The sequence below is a fragment of the Mustela erminea genome, chromosome 6 (genome assembly GCF_009829155.1).
Source record: "Mustela erminea isolate mMusErm1 chromosome 6, mMusErm1.Pri, whole genome shotgun sequence".
Classification (NCBI taxonomy): Eukaryota; Metazoa; Chordata; class Mammalia; order Carnivora; family Mustelidae; genus Mustela; species Mustela erminea.
In genome coordinates this window covers 11794468-11817521 of record NC_045619.1, presented here as the reverse complement: position 1 = coordinate 11817521, position 23054 = coordinate 11794468, and the positions used below count along the sequence as shown (strand labels likewise).

At 42.9% G+C, this 23054-nt stretch overlaps 1 protein-coding gene across 22 annotated transcripts in view; it reads right to left on the bottom strand.

Moving 5' to 3' along the window:
• RBFOX2 (RNA binding fox-1 homolog 2) overlaps positions 1-23054 on the bottom strand; it is a 271821-nt gene that overhangs the window by 7361 nt on the left and 241406 nt on the right. For 7 of the 22 annotated variants that reach the window (XM_032346416.1, XM_032346415.1, XM_032346431.1 and 4 more), the window contains 8 exons: positions 20598-20690; positions 17727-17787; positions 14406-14459; positions 14194-14286; positions 12961-13105; positions 9151-9190; positions 3898-3929; positions 168-256 (listed from right to left, as the gene is read on the bottom strand). In XM_032346416.1, coding sequence (XP_032202307.1) covers positions 168-256; positions 3898-3929; positions 9151-9190; positions 12961-13105; positions 14194-14286; positions 14406-14459; positions 17727-17787; positions 20598-20690 — 607 coding nt within the window. Of the gene's footprint in view, positions 1-167; positions 257-1371; positions 3726-3897; positions 3930-6048; positions 6092-9150; positions 9191-12960; positions 13106-14193; positions 14287-14405; positions 14460-17726; positions 17788-20597; positions 20691-23054 lie in introns of those variants that run through there. The other 15 variants (XM_032346419.1, XM_032346417.1, XM_032346429.1 and 12 more) reach the window with 11 other exon arrangements.

Genomic DNA, 23054 nt, shown 5'->3' with positions numbered 1-23054 from the left:
GGAGTTGGGGGTGAGGAAGGGGGTGGGGCGGGGTCACGGCCAGAAAAGGGACAAGGAGAACACGCACGAGCACCGGAGTGGCCTCTGGCCCACGGAAACCCCGCGTGGGGGGCCTATGCGGGCAGCTATGCGGGCAGTGGGGACAGGAGGGCGCAGGCGGCACTCACCCATCGCTGTAGGCGGCGGCAGCGGCGGCGGCAGCTGTGGCCGCAGTCGCAGTGGCGGGCTGGGCGTATCTGTAGGCTGCGTATCCGCCCTACAGGAGAGAAGAGAACTGACTTTACAGATACCTCTCCCCCCCACCCCGGGGCCAGACGAACACACACCCGCCCACACGCAGACATACGCGCACAGTGACACGGGGACAGACACGAACACAGACACACACGTGGGAGGAGAATGTTTCAAACTGCCTCGGTCTGCATGTCATCGTTCCTCTGGCACAGAACGGAGCTCCGCCCGGCGCAGGGATGCGCCTTCTGGTCCGGGGCGGTAGCAGAAGGAAACTCTCCCCACAGGACCCGGTCTCCGATTTAAGAAACGAAGGCAGGATTCCAGATCCATCTTTCTTCACAGTCTTGGCTGGGGCTTTCAACAGGGCAAGTATCTGCAGGGAGCTGGGGGACTCTACCGGGTGGGGGATGTAAATTACAGAACTAGGACATACTAAATCTGCATGTGTTAACTTGAGGCTCTCCCGTGGCTTTACTGCCCAGACTCTGGAGATCACAGTAGGTCGTGGAAAGGTCCTCTGCAAGGCTGGGCTCCTCAGGCCTCGTACATTTGCCGAGAGGCTAAGATAACCAGGTAACACGGAGGAGGCAAACCCAGTGTAGATCGGGGCGGGCAAACTTCGATCTGGGAGCCGACGCAGCTTGCCACCTGCTTCGGACGCAGGTGTGAAGAGACCATCCGGGCTCCAAGCCGAAAATATTCACCACTTGGCCCTTCAGAGACAAAGCCTGCCAGCTCCGATCTACACTTCAGACTGAGACAAATGACATTACAAAGGCCGAGGACCCTGCAGTGGGACTCTCCTAGGGGAGGAAGTCCTCCTCCCACGCCCTGGGCATTTAACTGCATTAATTCTCCTCTCCCAGAAGATTCGGAGACTCCGACGCTCCCGTGTCATAGCAGGCTCTGGGGCTGTTCTGCCAACGGGCCCAATCTCCTCTCAGTCCTGGAGACCTTCAGTCCCACGTCCTGCTTCTTCCCCTCAGTTTAGGGGAAACAAACACCCCAAAGGTGTCCTCCCATTCAGTATTTCGAAGATAATCACAACAGTGAATGCCACACGAGACAGGCTATTTTTAAAAAGTGGCAAGCCCTATGGCTTCCTCTTCTTTGCCCTTCTAGCATTTATCTATTTCACCTAAACCTAATTCAGGGGTGAATTTTTATTACTGTCTTCCCACTGTCCGATGTAACAGTGTTCAGCCGGTGCACTCAGACTACAGCCTTTCACTCATGCTCGCCAGTGGACATACCGCCTCACGGGGGAACAGGGCCTCCCGCTCTCTAGACGGACGCCATGTGACACCAGCCCACGGAGAGGCAGACGTGCACTGAGTGGCCCTCACTGAACATCAGGAGTCATGCATGACTCCTCTTTCTTCTTCAAGTGAATCACTCAGAAAAGCAAACGTTTCTTTCTCAATTACATATTTGTCCACAGATAACCATATAATAAATCAGAAGATTCTAATGAATATAACTGAACACTGACAATAAAACGGTAGCCTTCTACCATGGCAGGAAGCACCCTCGGGGCTGTGTGGTCAACACGTTCTCTTTGACATCCAGCCAGGTGTACGGGAACGGGCAGGCCAGGTTATTTTGGGCAAAGCTACACACCCCAGGCTCTGTCATAACCCCTGCTGTATCCGTGTCTGTAACTAGATCGACCTACACATATACACGTTGTACGTGAACTAAAGGGTCTCTTTACCTTATTCCTTGTTTAAACTTCTAAAGAGGATATAAAGCAGGAAAAACATCTGTTAAAGCAACAGGCTAATCTTTATAGTTGAAATTTTGAGCTTTAAATGAACCTTAAAAGGCTCAATTCTTCATTATAACTACAGATGATTCCTTTAAGTTTAGGACTGAAGTTTGCTGGTGTGAAGTTTACAGCTGGGCTGATTTTCGTAAAACCGCCTGTAAACAGGGTAATGCGGCGAGCGCGCGGTATGTGGTTTGTCTCCTTAGTGTTCCTCCAAGCATCAAAATGATCTTTAAAAATTTAAAAAGGCAAGGTAATAAGAGCAGTTAAAGCCCAATTTATGTTTACCTGAGCAAAACATTTTTAAAAACTGAAGTTCTATGCCATAGGGCAGAGTCGACGTTCTCATGAAGGGATTCTGAGGTTCAAAAGTACTGACCTCTCCGAAAGTCTCAGTCAAGTCGGAGATACTGGGGAGTCTATCTAACCATAGCTCTGAAAGGTAGGGCCCTAATTCCGGAAAAAGAGGTTCTGAATGAGGTGACTGAGAGAACCACTTCCCCTCTCCTTCCTTGGCCTGTAAGAAGCCATCAGAACTGCAATGGTTTAGGGGTAATGTTATTGTTAACCAAAACAATTCAAAACGGATCAGACCATGGGAAAGAGGCCTCCTTCCACACCAGGAGAGACGGGGAGAGGCTATCTGCCACGGTCGCCTTCTGCTATAAGTGAACTCCGGCTCTGGAGTTTGAATGGGATGAGGTTCTTTGCTATTTAAATTCAGGAAAATGGAACAGGGATACAAATAATCTTATTGCCAACAAAAGGCCTGAGAAGCATATCAGCATTAGGAAAAACTACACTGATTTTTTTTTTTTAAAAGCTGGTATTTCAATGACTACTCTCCTAATTACTGTACAATGGTGCTACAAGGAGGCCCTTTAAAGGAGGGGGGCAGATAAGAGTCTAATACATTAATTTGGTCATTCATCCGTGACTGTCCCCAAATTATAAAAGTCAAATTGTAGAACATGGATTTATTTCTCTCAGATACAATCTCACCAGAGCATCTCTGCTGCTGCTTTAAACAAAAGATACCAAAAACTGTGAGACAAAGAAAATTCAGATGTATGTATTTTGACTCCGATTTTGGAGTGCATCAAGCTTCCAGGCCGAGAAATGTTTTTTTCCCCCAAATTTTACCTCTGCTAGCAAGTCTGCAATCTTTTATAGAACATGAGAACCAAGTGCAGTTTGAAACACCGAGGTTTTCATTACTGTTTCTTAAGTTTTTCCAAAAGAACAGGGAGGGGAAGGGAGTAGGAGAGACAGGGGTCAGGCGTGGGGGGGGGGGTATGGCGCCACATTTATTAATCACATTAAAAACTAAGCATGCCAACATCTGGAGCTAAAACAACCAGCAAAATCACCACGTTCAGACTCGTATCGGCTAACTCTATCTATCCCAGCATTCTCTTGGGACAGCGGTTTGCCCTAGGCTCTACCACAAGCTCGGTGAAGTACACAGCCTCAATTACTAGAACGTGCAGCCACAACCACCTGCCATTACGGAAACAGTCAGTCACCACTTGAGTTAACATTCCAGACCCTAACGACTGGCCCTCCCCAGCCCAAAGAAATAGTCAAGGTCGCCCGCCCTCGCCCTGGCCCACACCACAATGTTAATAATTATAACAAGCAGTAACCCATCTGTTATATCAGAGAAGGGAACAGAGACTCCACTGAGAGATTTAGAGTGAGATGTTAACATGTCTTCAGCTGACTGCACAAACAAACAAACAAAAAAAAAAAAAAGAGGAGAAATAATTCATTTGGAGATATGAAGTCATGAAATAGCTGATGTGTATTGCTTTTAACCATGCACTGATGCAAAACTGAAGCAACCATTAAGAATAAAAATTAAAAAGGACATATGTATTTACACACAATCAGACCTGTTGGATCTGAAGCAGTTTGCAGACTCTATCTGTGTGTGATTTGAAATAAAACAAAAAACGGGGATTAGCATGGCCACGGCACACCCTAGTGTAGGAGGGCACACACGGACCGCTTTTCGGAACCCTGAGGGCTGGATCCACTTGATCCAGGGCTGGCTGAGCCTGGTCCAAACACACATGCGCCCCTTTACAGGACTGCTTTCTTATTCCTTTTGTGAATGCCTCTGGAGTGTTCCCAAAAGGGGTAGGCCAGATACTCTATCACTCCCCTATGAGCCCTTCCTGACCCCGCGAGCTTGGGTGCCGGCCCTTGGGCACCAGCCATCCATTCTGACCCAGGGTTCTTCAGACATAGTTCCTGGGCTTAAGCAGTCTGTCTTTCCACATATTCGTGACACATCCCTAACTTCCGCTTCCAGCTCTTTCCCGGGAAAGCGTGGTTACCTTTAAGATCCTTATGTTGTTCAAGTCTCAGCTCTCCAGGATCCATAAACACCTGCTGGGGATTCTCTCCTCTACTCTGAACTGGTTTATGATTTAATTAACTTCATAGTGTTGCCACACTGACCACAGGACTTTTCTAAAACAGTTCTGTTTTAACCAGAAGAAAACGGAAGAGCTCTACTTATCTACCTCTCCCATACTTGACCTTCATCTGCATTGTCCATTAGCATGATCTCACAGGGGCAGACATTCCCCTTGTCTTGAGTTCAACCTAGCCATTAATTTGATTATATTTTTGTTTCAGATTTACATTAAAACAGGACTTTAGTGAGCATGTGATGTCAAGACACCTTCTTTCTACCTGGAAGACGGTGACATTATGTGACACTGAGAAGAGTATTTCAAGACCAGCAGACAACATGAAAGCTTGTTCTCTGCATGTGGTGTACAGATTTATAGAATGAGGGGCGTGGGGGTGGGTGGGTGCAGAGAAAGGCAGGTGTGGTGCTTAGAGTCACTACGGGGGGCAGAGATCTAGCCCAAGGAGCTTGGGTTGAGTTGTGTCTCTGGGCATCACTTTCTCTGTCCCTGCCTGATGCTGACCCCTTCCTCCTCTCGCCTCCTCCCTACTCCAGCTGAGGGCTACTGCTGTAGACGGACCCTGCAGAAGGGGCTCTTAGGACACTGTTCTTCTGTGGCAATATGGCACCCAGATTAAATGTGAGTTAACACAGATGTGAATACCAACACCTGTAATAATGAGAATATTGTTACTGTTTTTGACAGTGACCTATCTACTTTGAAAAGTAGATATGAGAAGGTCTTAAAGAGAAGTATTGAAATTTTATTCTATTATCATTTTAAATTGGGGTGAAGGGAAGAATGGTCATGATGAACTTCTTATCTTCCACTTATGACTTCCATGGTAGAGGAGAGATGATCTTTCATGAATCAAACCTCTCAAATACCCTACTATCTCACATCTCCCCAAATTAGTTCATCTCCCAAATCTCGCTGGCTAGGCACAAAAAGGCACTGGCCAAACTAGGACAGGCTGTCTGCGTCTCTCCTTCCCTAGCCATCCAGCTGTCGGCACACCTAACAGTGCACTATTATCCAAATGAACCCACTGACCTTGCTCTAAGGAGAAAGGCAAAGAGGGCAAGGGGAATCCAAGTTCCAAGTTTTAGAGTCCCAGTGGGTCTAGACTTTTAGGCAACTTCAAACTTAGGGAATGGCACGGTCCAATCACTACTGTGGTCTCAGTGTGGGGCCCAACTGGGGGATTCAGGACTCCTGCCCTGCACACACTCGACTTCCTCCCTGTCCTTTCTTTCCCGGTGGCGGGAAGACGCCCCCACCTGCTAAGATCTGCAAGTAGAAAAGCCCAGTTTGAACACGGTGGATAAATGCGACTGACAAACTGAAAGAGGCGGCAGTGATGGGACAGTGCACAGCACCCGCCTGGCGCGGGCAGCGGCCATGGGACGGCAGCACTTAATTTCGGGGGAGGCGCCGTCGCACACAGATCTTGACCGTGCGCGGCTGGGGTGGCAGGGCCTAGATCACACGCTCACAAGTCTCGGTTGTCCAAAAAAGCCTCTGTTCCCATCTCTAACGTGGAGCTGGAATGGTTAGTATAGTTCAATCTGTTCACTGCAATCCACAATCTGATTGATCGGCAGGTCACACTGGCGCTCCTACCTGAGGTATTTTAGCGCTAATGATTGGTTCCTGTAAGACTATTCTATAACAGAACACAGGAAGAGCAGTTCAAAAAACACAGCTGTGGAAGGAAAACAATCATACAAAAAGCCCGCTAAGGGGCCCACCAGCCTTTTCTTTCCTTTGGATGCAAGCATGCTTTTCACAGGGTAAGAATTAGGAGCAGGTTGTTATCCCTCTAAAAAGTGAATTAGGGTGGACCCTGCCTTGCTGACTGGTCAAGAAAAAAGAGGGGCGGGGAGGACTCACGATCTCTCTGCTACAGTCAAGCCTCCTCTCTGGGGTCTCTTTACACACTGTGGCACAACTGCCAGATCAGTCCTCCGGAGAGGAAAGTGCCACGGGAGAAACAGAAGGAAGCTAATGGCCAGCAGGGGTTACGGACTAACGACAGAACAGGGAGAGAGAGTTAAAAAAATAAAAATAAAAAAACAACCAAAAAAACCAAAAAACCAACAACTCCACAATTAACAGCCTAAATTAGTATAATGTAAGACAAAACGGGCAGCTTCAACTCTTTTCCCCCATGATGTTCCTTCAAGCTCTGGGTCGGTGCACTCCGGGGACAGAAAAAACCCTTCATTCGTCCTATCGCTCATCTGTTATTTCTGAGGAAACAAGGACTCCGTGTATATGGACAGATCTCCACGGGTGGGAAAATGTACAGAGAAGCAGAACAGACTCAAGGAAACACAGTGTGGGGTGTGTGTGTGTGTGTGTGTGTGTGAAAGAAGCATCCCTCACTCCCAGTGTGTGTGTGTGTGTGTGTGTGTGTGTGAAAGAAGCATCCCTCACTCCCTCACAGCTGAGGTGGGAATACCAAGCTCCCCGAGCCGCAGTCCCATGAGCCCCCGCTCAGCGGCAACCCCACTGTGCGGTCTCGTCTTCCCTGCGCGGGGTCAGATCTGACCGCGGCACTGGGGACCAACTTTTCCCTCCAAGTGACTGCTTTAAGATAGGAACTAAGAAATGACAATAACATTATGATTAATTCTTTTCGTTAAGAAAGCACCACTGGTCAAACTAGTATTTCAGCAAGGTCACTAAATTATCTCTGTTTATCTTCTTAAGGTGATCTGGTCAGATTTTAAAAAAAATTTTTTTCAAGAGTATCTTCTCAGTAAGCACAGAAAAATCATCTCTCTCTTAATAAATCATATACTGTGAACTAAGGAAATGAGAGAACTATAAGCAAATATTTGGTTGGTTCACTTAAGGTGGAAGTAGGCAAACCTTAATAAGGTAGCAGTAAGCCATACTTTTAAAAAAAATCCCCAAACAAAGAAAACATTAGAGAGAGAGAGAGAAAAAAAAACAAAAAACAAACAAAAAAAATAAACGCCTTTGACTTAAGAAATAATTCCAGTGGAAAAGCATGCTCTAATAGATCAGATTTCAGGAAAACAATTTAAATAACATAGAGATGAGTTTTATGAGAATATGGATATTAATGTATATGGGAGAATGTACATGCTAAGATCATATGCAAATACATATATCTAGAAGTGTCATTTGGTATAAAAGGAGGAGTACTTCCCCAACCTTCAAGTTTCACTGTGAGCCCAGGAAAAAAAAAAAAAAAAAAAGGTATCTTTCATTACTTCTTGAAAATCATCTGAGGAAAGATGTGGATTTTAATTAAAGCACTGAGAGAGGTAATGAAATATGGATTGAGTTTTGTGCTTGGCTATAAAATAATTGATGTAATCTGGGAAAGTCACAATCTCTAAGAAATGTGTATAACGAAGAGAGAGGGTTGCACCAATTCATGGCTAAGACTCCTTTAAGCATTTGTTAAACTTCCAAGGCAAACTTGGAAGGTCTGCTCCAAAGAGGACAGGTGTGTCCAATCACCTACAGTAATCCAGAGGACTGCTTAATCCTATCTGTACTTCCTGCAACACATAGAACCTCTAAGTATATTCTGAAAGTGCATTAAAGTTTTCTGATTGCATAGAATCTCTGGCAGAAATCTGTGGGAACAGCTCACTGTGGAGGTATATGCCCTTACTGACTTGGGGAGCTGAGGGCGGAGAAAGCATTTCTGGACAATTCTAACCCACGCCCAAGGAATAATTTCATGCTGACAAGTTTTTCTTAAGAAAGTGTCATTACTTGGTGGTTAGACTAAGCCTGCATTCAGAAACAGATCATCTGGAGAGGTCTTAATAAAAGATTTCAAAGCTCGCAAACTTTTGGATTCTTTGTCAGTCAGATCACTTTGTCCACATTTGAAATAATTTGTGACAAACCAATCAGGATGTAACAAGACAGTTTCAGGAATGGGTAATAATGGTGTTAACATGGCTGGCAGAAACAACAGATCCTACGTGATAGTCAAATGTTCGTAAGAAGAGTCTAGGTTGCTAATTACGCCACTCATTTCCCTCTGGATGGCTCTTAAGAAAACAGACCCGCCAGTTGTGGACCTTTTGGATAAAGCAAGGCTGGAAGCACTGAGTGTCTGGTTTCCTGCCCTTATCCCCGTTCTTCACTGGCATTAGCTCCTTCCACCCCTTTCACAGGGCAACGCTCTCTCTACGTATATAAAACAGGAGAACACGTAGTTCAGAAACCTTACTACCATCTACGTAAATCAAAGTTCCAATGATCTAAAGAGGGTTATGGAATGAGAAGAAAAGCAGAAAAGAGAGAGAGTTGGTTTAAGCTACTATAACTATCCTGTTATTTATGTATGCACATGACACGACAGTAATAAAAGACTTTAAACCTGCTGATCATCTCGCAAATAAATCACTGAGACACAGAACATCTGTGGGTATGGGGAAGGGAAAAGAATATGTCCAGTAGACTGACTCTAGCAATGATCAGGAAACCCAAAGGCTCAGTTTTTGCACCCAGGGGCAAGCGCAGTGGCAGAGAAGCATGCTTGCATTCTTAAATATATAAATATATATATATATATATCCACAAGGAAAAAGAAAATAAAAATTAAACAAATTATATGTAAAAAAACAAACAAACAAAAAAAAACCAAACCGAACCAAATCAAAGAAACAGAAAAAAAAAGGCTGGCTTGTCAGGGAATGGGGCCGAGAAGGCCCCGGTGTGTGTACTTACATAGAGGTCAGCACCGTAAAATCCGTCCTGGTAAACCACACTGCAGAAAATCCACACAAAAACAAAAACAAAAAACAAAAGAACAGAAACACATTCCGGTTATTGAGGACGGCGGCATGCACATGCGCTCTACACAGGCAGGTGATGTATGAATACGGAACCGGGGCTGGGGGCCCAGCGCATCGGTGAGAGGACCGTGCAGGTGCGGGGGCACGTTATACAGCTCCAGGACGTGCGTGCGAGGAGGGGAGGAGCGCACAACCGGAAGGGGCACCTGGCTACTCGATCGTTGCAGGAAGATTTACAACCATAAAAGGCATTCCCAGAGGGCCCAAGAGAACTACTGGAAATCCGCTGGATGAGAAACAGCAAGTTTTCATACCCGGAGTTTTTGTTTTGTTCTGTTTTTTGTTTTTTTGTTTTTTGTTTTTTTTTTTCCCAAAAAGCTTGCCCTAGGAGGAAATTTTTCCCGAGTTTCAAAATGATTGCATGTGTATGGGGTGGGGAGAGGCACGGAGAGAGGGATCTAACGTGAAAAAAACGAACCCAAAGAATTCCATCAGGGCAGGATCTGTATGCAGAGTATGTTTCAAAATTACGTTTAGTAATTTGTTTTCAGTTTCCTAGAAGTATGTACATTTTTTTTTTTCTGATATCCATACATCACCTGCTTTTTTACCCTGCACATTAGACATGCGATAAGATTTGGCTGATCACACAAGCATGCAAAGTATTATTATTCAGCATTTTAAGAACCAATGCAACACCTCAGAAAAACAAGTCAATCAATTCTGACCAAAGTAAACAGAGAAATGTAATTAAAAAAAAAACACAACCAAAAATACCCACAATGCATTGCTTTCACAAGCAGAGATAATGAGCTAAAGGTTAAGGTGATTGGTCCAAGGTCCAAGAATTGAAAGGTGCAGTGGGGATCCCAGATAGTAACAATATAATCCAGAGCGGGAAGGAGAGGAACTGGAAGATTTTAAGGGCTCTTTTTTGACCATAAGCATATTCACGGAACTCTGAAAAACAGAACTGATAACTGAGGTTCTGGGCATGACCAAGGATCATCCTGTTTTATTTAAAAGGATAACACTGAGAAAGTAGCTGATTAGGAATAGAAGGGTTTATTTGCCTGTTTAGAAAAATGAATCTGTATCAAACAAAATACATGAATTTTTGTTTGCTTGATTTTTTAAATCCTGGACAACACTAAACTATCATAATCACAGGTTTCAAGCCTTTTTAGGTATTCTTCTGCATATAGACTTTCCCCAAAACATTATTTTGGGACCAAAAGACATGGAACAGCAGTAGAGATAAAAGGTAAGACTTTCTTCTTCATATTTGTTAAATCAAGATTTGGATATTTTAAATGAGAAGATCTGTTTATTGTTTATTCAACTAAGAAAGCTGGATAATTTTCACCACTATCCTCTCTGCTGTAATAAGTAAACTACGGTCAAGTCTTTAAATCATATATTTAACTTGAATATGAAACAATTTATTTTTTGCAGGTAGCTGGAAAGCTTCTGGATTCTATTTACAATGATATTTTGTTGGGTTTACAGGATAGTATGGCCACACTTTGCAACGGCCCCAATATACTGTGCCTTTGTATCGCACGTACAACAGGCGGGCTGAACTCGTCTGTGATGCTCATTTAGCTACTACGGTCTGTTCTTTTTCATAGTTTCCAATTGCTGTTAAAGCCTGATATTAGAAAGTGATCTGCCTCTCAACTACATTTGAGTCAAAAAGACACTTGTTCTGACAGAGTGGAAAGCACTGAAGCCAAGTGGTAATTAATTAACCTTCGACTATTTCAGCAGGGCACACAGGCAAAGATTACAAACATCTCTTCTACAAAGAAGAGTGGTGGCATTAAAAACATGAATGAAGTTTACCCTAAGTTGCATCACTCACTGGGAATATTCACCTAAATTCTAGAAGAATTCTAATATTCCCTGTATCAAATGCCACAAGGAGGCTAGAACATAATGATTAATGATGAAATTAGTTTACTAAGCTGAAAAGCAATTTTAGGCCATTCCCCATATAATACTGGACTTATTCCTTGCCATCTTCCATGTAAATCGGTGGTTTAGTTAATAAAAAAGAAAACATGGGAAATCAGTGTTCAATGTAATGCACAGAGATTGGTATGATTAGACATAAAGATAAAATATCTTTAAGCGAACACAATCCTGACACAGACTTGGCAGAGAATGGGTTCTCAAGTTTGGCCAGTATGTTGAAATGAGGTACATCGAATAGGAACGAATCCAACGGTTTTTATAAAGTAACTCAGGGAGATTACAAAATAAAGAAGTCCCATGTTTCTGGTGAGTGGGAGGTATCGCTTTGCAAGCATGACAGTCAACGGTCTTGGACTGAAATGGCGCCTCATGAGCAATTTTCCTGGTGTGCAGAACTTCCGAAAGGTTTGTTTTTATATTTTACTATGAGTATTTCTTGATGAACTCATACTGCATCTTTATTCACTTCTTTAAAGAGATGTCAGAGGTTGAAGGTCAGAGGTCAAGTTGAGAGCAGAAAGAATAAAATTAAAAGCAAGTCATGGCAGAAGATGGAGATGATGGAATGCATGGGAGTTAAACATCTATAAACTACAAACAAAAGTTTATTTCTAAAGCAGTTCCCTTCCAGCAGCTTCTGGAGCCTGTCCATTTCAACATGCATACTTGTCTAATAAAACTGCTCTAATTCTGTGCCACAGAGGACCCCTAATGGTGTGTCCATTTGGTCTATGAATGAATGCTACATTAGTATACCTCAAAGCCAATTTTGCTGTCAGAAAAGGAACTACGAAGGAGGCTCTTCCCCTTTGAGTTTTAACTAAGTAGCAACGAAGAGGCTCCTCCGCCCCTGCTTTTACTCCTCAGGAAGAATATGGGAGAAAACCTGTCACAGGCAGAGAAAAGATGAAGAGCGCAAATGTCACCTCTTTGAGGAAAGGGAAGTCCTTGGTACAACTAACTTGTTGAAGACCACTCTTTATAAAAATAGACATTTTAGGCTGACCCTGAGAAACAACTAAAAACAAAACCTGCCATCTTCGCTCCTTCTCCCCCATTCGACAGCCAAGGATTGATTTGTTGCTATGGAATCAGTCCACTGCATGAGACAGCCTCCACACCAAATTCAAAGGGTGAAGGACGCTCAGCTCCATTAGTTGTTTTACCATCATTCAGAAGCCAACTGTGGTTTAATTCTTCCTACTTCTCCCTTTCTCCCTGGATTCAATTGGACTTGGTTCATCTTTGAATTAACCTCTTTTAATCCGTTTCCTACAAAGAAAGCAAATCCATTGTGGGTAGCTAGCTCTGCTGCTCACCACCCAGGCAGTGAAACCAAAAGGGAGGGCGATGTGGTAGCCTCAGCCCCAACACAGGGTGGTGGTAAGGGGGTGAGCACAGCAGAGGCGGTCTCGTACTACGGTCTTGAGCTCCTAGTTTGGTTCTCTGCAGTAGTGTTAATCCGCATTCGTGCGATGCTGAGTGAACTCCATGCCCACACACTGCTAGTAAACACAAGACAGTTCTGGCTGCTGTCTTAAGCCACTACCACGAGGGCTTAAGGTGGCCAAAATGAAGATTTATATAACGAATTGGTATTACGTTACATTCTGATGATGGTATGTTTTGGTTCTTGCCATCTAATCCATTAATGTACAAATATTCATAGAATGTCTACGATGTGGCACGGCGACATCCCAGAAGTTGTGAGAGGGCCATGGTATTCTTTTCTGTCCAGCTGCTTATTTTGGAATCTCATGCTTACCCTGGATAGGCGGGAATGGCTGTTGGAGGTACCGCTCGGACCGCACCGTATACCGTCCGCCCTCTGCCCCTCAGATGGGCTCCTCTGAAAGCGGCCGCCGTGGTGGCTGCAGTCGGGTAAGGGAAGCCAGGAACTAAAGGGAGACCCAAAATATGACAGGAATGTCAACTTGCATTCAGTCGCAGGGGGTACAATCCCAACTTGCTTTGAACCACCTCCAGGAAAGGTTGAAAGATACATGCCCCATCTTTCCGGGGAAAGAAACGGAGAGAGCCAATACGCAAAGCCAATGAGGCGTGCCCCGCCCGTCACCCGTCTTGAGTGAGTCCACTCTGCGCCTTCTCAGTTCTGGCGTTTATATGCCCGTTGGTGAGAAACAGACCCAGCAGCTCTAAGAACTACGGCCGTCCCAAGGGATGAGACTTTTCACTTCTGTGGGCCGTTTACATGGATTGACATGAACTCTCTAACTGGCCAATTATTAATCTTGTCTTCACATGTTATTATGCACATTATAGTAATTATTCTTTGTAAGAATAGTCTTTTGTGTTTGTACATGGTGCCAACCTCCGAGGCACACAATAATCTTTAGACATTTCATTAGTCCACTTTGTTCTTTTATCTAAAATGTTTTAACCCAGAAATGTAAGGGGAGAGGGAACCGACTTCTCCCCTGTAATCCTGTGGCCCTCAGGGAGGTAGGCAGTTTCTAAAGGTCTATTTTAAATGTCTTATCCTTTGGAAAGCACACAGAAACGTTTATTCCATGTTCGCTGAACTTGTTTTAATTATACCTTTCACTGGAGCAAAATGGCTCAGGTCAGAATGACTTCAGCGGTATCCATAGAGCGGAGAAGAACCATTAATTCTGGAGGTGTTTCTAAATGATACTCTACGAGAGGGCCCCTAGCAGACTTGCACAGAACGTCATATATCCCACTAACACCTATTGCTTTGGTTTTCTTTAAAATCAATTGCAGATTAAAATGTTCTACACATGTCCTCACCCGCCCCGACCTCTCCCAAGTATTTCTGCTTCATGGCAATCTTAGTATCTCAGATTCTAACACAGGTTAAGCGGGACGGGACACTGTGGCAGCATTTAACTCTCTCTCGAGAAGGTCTCCTCCTCTTCAGTTACAGTTTATACTTGAGGAAGAAAAAAAGACGAGCACACATCACTGTTTCCTCCCAACAGTCAAGATCCATGCCAGGCCAACATAGGCTACTTACTGATTAAAGGAATGTAAGTGTTAATACCCCCTCTTCCCGACAGGGGCACTGCTGCATCATTGCCTAGGGACACGTCTGCTTGAAAGCTGGATGCTGATTGCATTTAAGAAAAATTAAAAAATGCAAAAAGATTACAAAGGGATAGTAGAGTGAAAAACAACAGATGTTGTTATAGGTAACTAGCATAACCAGAAAAATCAAAGAGCTTCTACCTGCATATAACTCAGGGCCATATACAGCTCCAACGACGGGGCTTAATTTCCAACCTGGAGTGGAAGAGAGAAGAGTGAGCACTGAAGACTGCGCGAGGAGCACAGGGCAGAGGGTGAGCAGGGCACGTGCGAGCTGGCTCCAGAGAGCCTGGCGCACAGCCCGGCTTAGCTCTGCATCACTACCTTCTCTGCAGATGCCGGCTGGGGGGTTCTAGCGAGGGGGAGGACATTTCCACAGCTGAGCATCTTTAAGCAGGACTAGCACAGTGAAGGGATAATGAGGAGCTGGGGGTGGGGGCAAGGACAGGCGCAAACTGGAGGGAGAGAAAAACTGGGAGGGACGAAGGGAGATGGGGAGGGAATGAGAGAAGGACAAAGAAATACAAGAAATAGAAATGAGTCCTGGGCTCTAGTACAGTCTCTCTCACAGAACTGCTTAGAATGTATTCCTTCTTTTTAGAAAGAGGAGGAAGACAGAATATGTCATTCTACACCATACCGTGATGCATTTTTTTATATATCATCTTCACATTGTTGTTGGCTACTCTAGCTGTTATAAAGGTATCCTCTGAGCTCAAGTTTGAGCTGATCTTTGACTCCGTGTTCAGTAATACCACGCTGATGGAAATCTGGGTAAGCCAAAATCCCCTTTCTTTGGGATTTACCACTGGAACCTCAGGCAAGTGAGTAAGAAGAGTAAAATTCGAGGTACATCCCCAACTTCATGCATGTCATGGGATTTTATTTGGTAATATACATACTTAAGTTAATCAGCCATTTTAGCTAAAGTAGTACCCTTTATTTTATATAAAAAGGAAAAATGTACTACCGTCCAGTTAAGGAGAATTCCAGATGAAAACATTAATCAATAGATATTCATAGAATTTTACACATAAATAAGCAAACATGCTCCATTATTTTCCTGAAAGACTGGAGTCAATATTCAAAAAAAAAAGGCATTCATTCTGAACCAATCCAATCCCCATTCATTATTTTAGGTGCTCAAAGATGATGAGCACATTATTTCACATAAAAATTGAGCAAATACCTCGGTTCAAATCCTATTGGAGTTGTAAGAACTCAATGTTCTGCAATGTCTGACAAATCATGTTATTTCAGCCAACGTAAATTAAACTGCTGGCTGAGAATTCACCAGAAGGCACCTCGAATACTCTTCTCAGAAGCTTTAACCATAAGCAGCTGTAGGTCTGTAAAGTTTGGCTCTGTTAGGCTTGAATATTAATTTAGACTAATATTCAAAAATGACTTTTTTCCTTCCTGCCAATGCCACTATTACTTAAGCATTCCCTTAAGTAAAAATACACATTTTAATATTGGTATATAATGGTATGCGGCTAATAATACTTTGAATATGTTTAGTTTGGTACAATTTACAATATATTTTGACCTTTACAAAACCCAAAGAGAGAGTTAAGAAAGTTGTTGTCCCAGCAGGACAACAAGTAAATACTACACTTCTCCAGGTTTAATTTCCTAAATAATAAGCTAAGAGGGCTGGGTTTTGAAGACTTCCATAGAGTCTTCAGGTGCTAAAATTCTGTGACTGCCTATTAATGGAGACAAAAACAGTATCAGGTTAAAAAAGAATGGCCCAACGACATAAAGCAAAACGAAGAGTCAAATCTAGAAGCAGAATTTCTCTCTTCTGAATTCCAGTCAGTGACTCTTTCTAGGACAGTGTTCTCCCTGGATCTAAAGGAAATTTGACTTATTTTGCTTCTCCTTCCTATTTTTTTTTTACAGTGGGTTATCAAAATAACCCACTGGAAAGGCAGCAGTAATAATCTACTACAAGGCAGAAACTTGTGTTTTTGTTTTTGTTTTAAGATTTTATTTAATTGTCAGAGAGAGAGAGGGAGAGCACAAGCAGGGGGAGCGACTGACAGAGGGAGAAGCAGGCTCCCCACTGAGCAAGTAGCCCAATGTGGGACTCAATTCCAGGACCCTGGGTTGGTGACCCAAGCCAGGTAGATGCTCAACGAACTGAGCCACCCAGGCATCCCAGAAACTTGTGATAGCAGTGTAAAAAAAAAAAACCAAAACAACAACAAAAAAACAAACCAAAAAGAACACCAAATAAACAAACAAACAAAAAACAAGAGGTAAAGGGGAGGTGATGGTATCACATTATATACCATTGATAAAATGGGTAGGGAAAATGTAAATACACTGATTTGGACCATCCGTTTGAAAAGCTGGGCTACATGTATCTACTGAAGACATACAAGAATATACTAAGATACTTGTATTTGACTTAAGACATTACCAGCATTGCTATCGTATTCTAGCAGTAGAGTCAAACTTTTAAAAAGCAGCAGAAAACACCCCATTTGATTCTGGATAAAATTCCATGCAGGACGCTAAAATATACGACAGAGAAGGAGTTGCTACAAACCTCAAGACCCAACCCATGGGTTTCCTCTCCACTCCTCCCCAAGAGCCCCTGGAGCACCGCTGGCAAAACCAGTAGGTACTGCAGATCCAAATTCAGTTCTGTCCCAGGTAGATAACATGCGTCCAGATTAAGTGGACACATTTGCTTTTGTCAGGCAAAATATTCACAGGGTTTCCTTCTTATTGAGACACATGTATGAAACGCCCTCTATAGCATGCAGTCCCGGGACAGAAGATGGAAAACACATGCAAACGCGAACCATGGCTGCTATCTCTAGAGCATACCTTTAGAGGGAGAGCAAGGGATCAAGAATTATTCCACTCCTGTGCAGGAGTGGGTAGGGATCAGCAGTAAAAGTGAGCACTGGTGGGCACGTATTACAGACAAGCCTATCCCAGCACAAGGAATGATAGCAGCTAAAAATGAGAGTGCCTTGGTGGGACCCCACTGCGTTAACAGGTCACCCCAAATGACGTGTTTAAGCTTTGTGTATGAACTTCACCGCGACCATTACAGCTTAGTAACTGAAAAACTAAGCTTAATTCCAAGAAAAAAGTTAACTTTAAAAATAGGATACTAAGGCGCCTGCGTGGCTCAGTGGGTTAAGTCTCTGTCTTTGGCTCAGGTCATGATCTCAGGGTCCTGGGATCAAGCCCCACTTCATGCTTTCTGCTCAGCAGGGAGCCTACTTCCTCCTCACTCTGCCTGCCTCTGCTTACTTGTGATCTCTGTCAAATAAATAAATAAAACCTTAAAAAAAAAATAGGATACTCTTCTAGTAAAGTACTTCACTGTAAATTAAACTGTCATAAGACTGAAATCAAGAGATTCTTTGATTACCAGAAGTTCACTTATTAATACAAGAATAAGTGACATCCTTCTGAAGATGACTTGTAATCTCTTACCATTTGCATATGGTGTGACCATCTTCTTATTGGTCATTACACGTGCTGTAGCATTATTCACCTAAAAATATAAAGGAAAAAGAAGGGGCAGGGAGAAAGTAGACCACATTAGGGAACATGGAGTTGCTCATCCAGTAACACAGCACTCAGTTTAATAAAATGTAAATTTCAGAGAACATTGATTTAAATAATATAGCAATATAAAATATTAATATATAGTATTTTAATTAAAGTGTTTATAAAATGAGGCTAACAAGAGTAAAATGCAGTTTCTTGGTCTCCAAATAGAAAACTTGGGCTAGTTTACCACCAAGTGCTCAAAAGGAAAGATCTATTTGCAAGTTCTTTGGCGATCTCATAAACAGAAAGTCTCTGCATTATGGGAAATACGGGAAAAAGTCAATAGGAAAAAAAACTCTGTGCATGAACTTTGAAGTTCATTAATAAAACAGAGGCTTGCTGTACGGGTCAGGGAACAGATTTACAGGAAGAAAATAAATCTATGGATTTCACCTGTTCTAATGTTCAGCATTTTTGAGGACTGTGTAAGATTCTACTGTTTGAGGAGGGAAAAAAAAAAAAATCAGAACTTAGAATTCCATGTTGACCATCTTCAGGACCATGGTGAATTTTTTAGACTATGTGGTCTATCCATTTAAGAATAATGTTTTCAGAAGGCCTTTACATGAGGCACTTAACTGAAAAAATAAAGCTCCGGTTTCTTTTGTTGTATGGTTCTCTCCACTCTCGTTACAGAAGTGCAGAATTCAGAGCATTCTCGGTGCTAGGGTAAGTACATTACAAAGATGGGGCCGAAGGCAAGATGAACGGAGCCTGAAGCCAGGAGACGGCAGCCCAGGGTGAAAACCAGCCTAAAGCTCTTGCAAGGGGGGTGCAGCATCACCACAGAACCTGGCTGTCTGCCGTGTGGTCAAGTCAGAGAACAGGCCAGCATTCAGAAAAAGAATTCTAAAACATACCGAATATAAATGTCTTATTTTGCCTCTGGGGGCTTACATTAAAGTTATAATTTGTATGGTGATAAATTTGTATTATGGAAAGACCAATTTTTGGTAGAACCAGAACCCAAAAATGTCTTAACAGGTCCTTCAGGATTGGCAAGAGTGGGAATCTTCCTTTGTGAGGAAAAGAAACTCCATTTACTCTAGTTCGACCCACCAAATAATAGAAACATTTCACATTTAAAAAGAAAGAATGGGATACAACAATGAGGACTGAGAGCATGCAGTTAGAACACACACACACAAATAAAAGAAAGAAAAAAACAATCAGTTTGGAAAGAAGGGAGAGAGAGAAGAGCGAGGTTCTCGCAGACAAGGATTAGGATGGGGTCAGAGCTTACACTAGCCGCTAGAGCAGAGTGCACCCAAGCGCTAAAAGGAAAATGGCCAGAACCAATCAGAAACCACCAGTCAGCAAGAGACCCATAGCCGCAGGTGACAGAGAGAAGGGGCAGGAGAGACAGAGGGAGAAGGATGGGGACAGAACCTGGGGCGAGAGAGCAAGAAGGCAGGGGAAAAGAGAAGAGAAAGTCAGGGGTGTCGCGGGCAGCAAAGAGAGCCGTCAAGGGCAAGGAAAGACCAGAGCTACATACAGGTTTGGGGGAGGGGAGGGGGGGGGAAGTAGAGGCAGGAAGTGCATTAATAAAATCAGCCAAACTTGGAGCTCGGTAACTCTGAGTAAGATGTGCAAGGGGGAAAAATCACCATGATGTCAGTAATCAAACAGCTCAGACCGCTACAAACAACATGTACATCCAAAGTCCAGGCGGCACTACTCAAGAGCATTGAAAATAAAAGGGGGAAAGGAAAAGGAAGAGGAACAAGTCAAATCACATTTTGTAGTGTTAATGTGAGATGGCAGATGGACTTTTTCTTTCTTATTTAATTGTTTTGTAATTAACAATTGAAAAAGCTTCTTGTCTAGTGCTTGGTTTCACTTACCGCCAACGGGCACCATCGCCAGCATTGTGTATAGTTACCAGGGAAAGAGGGAGTCAAGTGAAGGGCCCTAAATGCTAAACCATTGGAAAGGGAGGGAAAAAGCAAAATATGCAGACATCTTACTCAAAATGGTGGCTTTTATATTTCATACTTTAAAAAAACTGAGAAAGGGGAAAGGAGCCAGTTAACCTTCACTGCGTTCTTAAAAAGGACTGGCAGACACCACGGGACTGCCAGGAACACGGTAGAAGCACATTCGCCAGGCAGCCGTCAGACCCTCTTGTCTGAGGATTTTATCCACCATTCCCGGTGGCAATTTGTGATAGGAAATATACTTAAAAATGCCACGAGTTTTGGGATCTTTCTGCCCTCCCCACCACCTCTGCCGTCTTGTATTCCTTGATTATCACACGCACATGGAGGCGAACTGGCCGCCCAAGAGAGAGGTACTGGCTGGCTCCTTGATTCATTATAGGACACAATGTCACAACTGGATCGTTTTTAGACATTTATAAGGTTAGTTTTATTTTGGCCTGATCACAGGTACTCATACGGAGTCTCGCAAACTGAAGCAAAGGAAAAAAATCAAGAGAGCAGAAAGATGAACATTTTGGAGGAAAAAAGTAAATGAGAAACAAATACACATGTACACGCACACAAGTAAATCAAAATGAGACCCCCCACCAACAACCGAAAAATAGGGAAAAGAGGACAGAAGTGTTACTTTTACACATTTTAGTGCAAGAAGGTGAAGGACACACACACACACACACACACACACACACACACATATGCATGTGTGCAGACACACACACAAGACAGGGCTTCAAATGTGAAATAAGTGAGGGAATACACAAAAAGAGAAATAAAAATATAAACCAGAAATTGAATTATTGAAGACATGCACCTCGATTTTACGGCCCTCTACCACGGTGCCGTGTAATTTCTCCCTGGCCCTGTCTGCATCAGCACTATTCTCGAAAGTTACGAACCCGAATCCCTGCATGCAGCGGGAGAAGGGGGGAAAACATGCACATCGTTATATTGAAATATTGATCTCTTGGTAAACAGAGAAAAAAATATCACAGTATGAAACTGACATCAGCATCAACCCAGCAGTACTCTCCCAAAGTCACATTTTTGGTCCATGCATATTTGGTAAAGGGAAATTAAATCCAGTAACAATATAGAACTGTAGTAGTAGTAGTAATAATAATAATAATAATAATAATGATAATAGCAACAACAACAGCAATAGTAATAATGATAATGTAATTAACAACAAGAATAATAAAATAAAACGTAAAGCATGTGAGGCCAGACCAAAATTAAGGTATAGAGCTACTCGGGTCAAACTCTCCCACCAAAAATCTCAACATTGTTTTAGATGTTCTGTCTCTTTCAATTTATGCTGTTAATTTACATGTCCTTTTATGTAATGCTAAAAAATAATTAAAACTGTCACTCCCCAGTAACTTCTACATGAGGCCTTCCATTTAGGTGTAATCACTGCATAATGGGATTTTTAGGAGATCTCATCATTTGGCTCCACTCTGCCTGTTCTCTTGCAGCAACATAATTCCTCTGGGAACAGAATAATTTAAAACACAGCCTCTGTCTAGAATTCTGTAGGGACTGGGTGTGGAAGAAGAGAGCACCCATGTTCATCTAAGCTAATGAAAATACCACTAAGCAGTGGCCAATTATGCCTTTTCTTCAACGAATTTTAAACAACCAGACTGGCACTCAGAGTAAAAATAGGTTCAGCTGAATTCCAGAGAATAGCTTATCCAAATTTGCCTAAATTACACATTTGTTGAAGCCTACATCTGCTACTAAATGTATTAGTAATTTTCCATGTAGACGGAAAAAAGGAATCAAAAGGCAGTGCGAATGAGATCTGTTAGTGCCATCAGCTGTATACTGTCCAACAGGAAAAGAATACCATAAAACAGCAATATACTTGGTCCTGAGTTAGAATTAATTTGTGCACTGTACACAAAGAAATTGTATGGAGCTTTAACTCATTGAGTGGAAAATGAAAATGCTGGAACCAGGGAGTTAACCCACCTACTCCTGCATTCACATGTATCTGAAAAGACGGTCTTGGTCATAATCGTACCATCAATGTCAAAAGCAGGACTTCCTATGTATTTCTAGGACTATCTCATCAAGCGGTCTATCAATTTCATCCTGCTGCTTTGTCCTCCTCCTGCCACTCTGCAACTGTAACATTTTCCCAAGCTATTCACACGTGTAGAATAGTTAACTCTTAGGATTTTCTGGGCAAGTCCCCATTTCTCAAGAGCTGCACTGTCCCTCTGGTATTCTTCTAACGTTCCACTGTAGGATAACCTGGAAACCTTTGTTACTTCTTTTTACGGAAGTTCTGCTTTTGCTGCCCTCCTCGAGTCCTTCCAGATACATACAAAATGTGTCCTTAACTGAGATGGTCAATGGTGTGCATAGCTCAGTAAGATTTTAGAAAAGTGATTTCATCCTTTTGACGGATCTCATTACTTTGCATTCTACATGACTAAATGGTTGCTGAGTGGCGATCCATGGAGAATCCCAATGGAGTATCTTTACCTATAATCTGGTATCACCACAAATATCCTGGAAAGTGCAATGCTGAGCTGACAGAAAAATGTAGATGTCTGCTGCTGGATGGAGGTGGACTGCTCCAGGTAATTGTATTAACATTTTCTTTAAAAATATAAGTATGTGGAAAATATCAATGGAAACACATTTTCAGAAACAAATTTTGATACCAACATGTTACAGCCACATCAACAGCTCAAGGTATACAATCTCAGGTTACTAATTAATGACATTGTGCGTTTGTCACCTACATTGGGCATCTGCTCTAGAAAGGAAGCCAGTTCTCCAATCCTGGGGCACCCTCCAATAAAAAAGTTAAGTAAACCTTTCAAGAAAGGTCACAGGTAGTGAGGAGTTTTATAGCACACTGTGGAAGTACTGTAAACTATGTTCCAACTGGTTCCCACAGCCTCATACAGATTATAAGCCTTGGGTTAAATAAATAAATGATAAATTAGGAGCTGGGTAACAAATGATGTGGAGACCAACACCTAAGGTTTTGACGACTGGCCTTATGACTGACTACCTACATCGACACACCCATACACTCACATACTAGTGTGTCTTGTAAATACAACCATGAGGTAGAGAAAGGATAAATCTATTGTTTTCATTTTTTAAGATGAAGAAAGTAAATCAAACTGAGGTGAGACACCCAAGCACCGACAAGGTGTTCTTCCTTCCAGGTGGCTTCTTTCCACAGCTAATGGTGAGAAAATAAGAAATAAAGCTCTAAACCCCAAGTTCAGTATTCTATTAACCA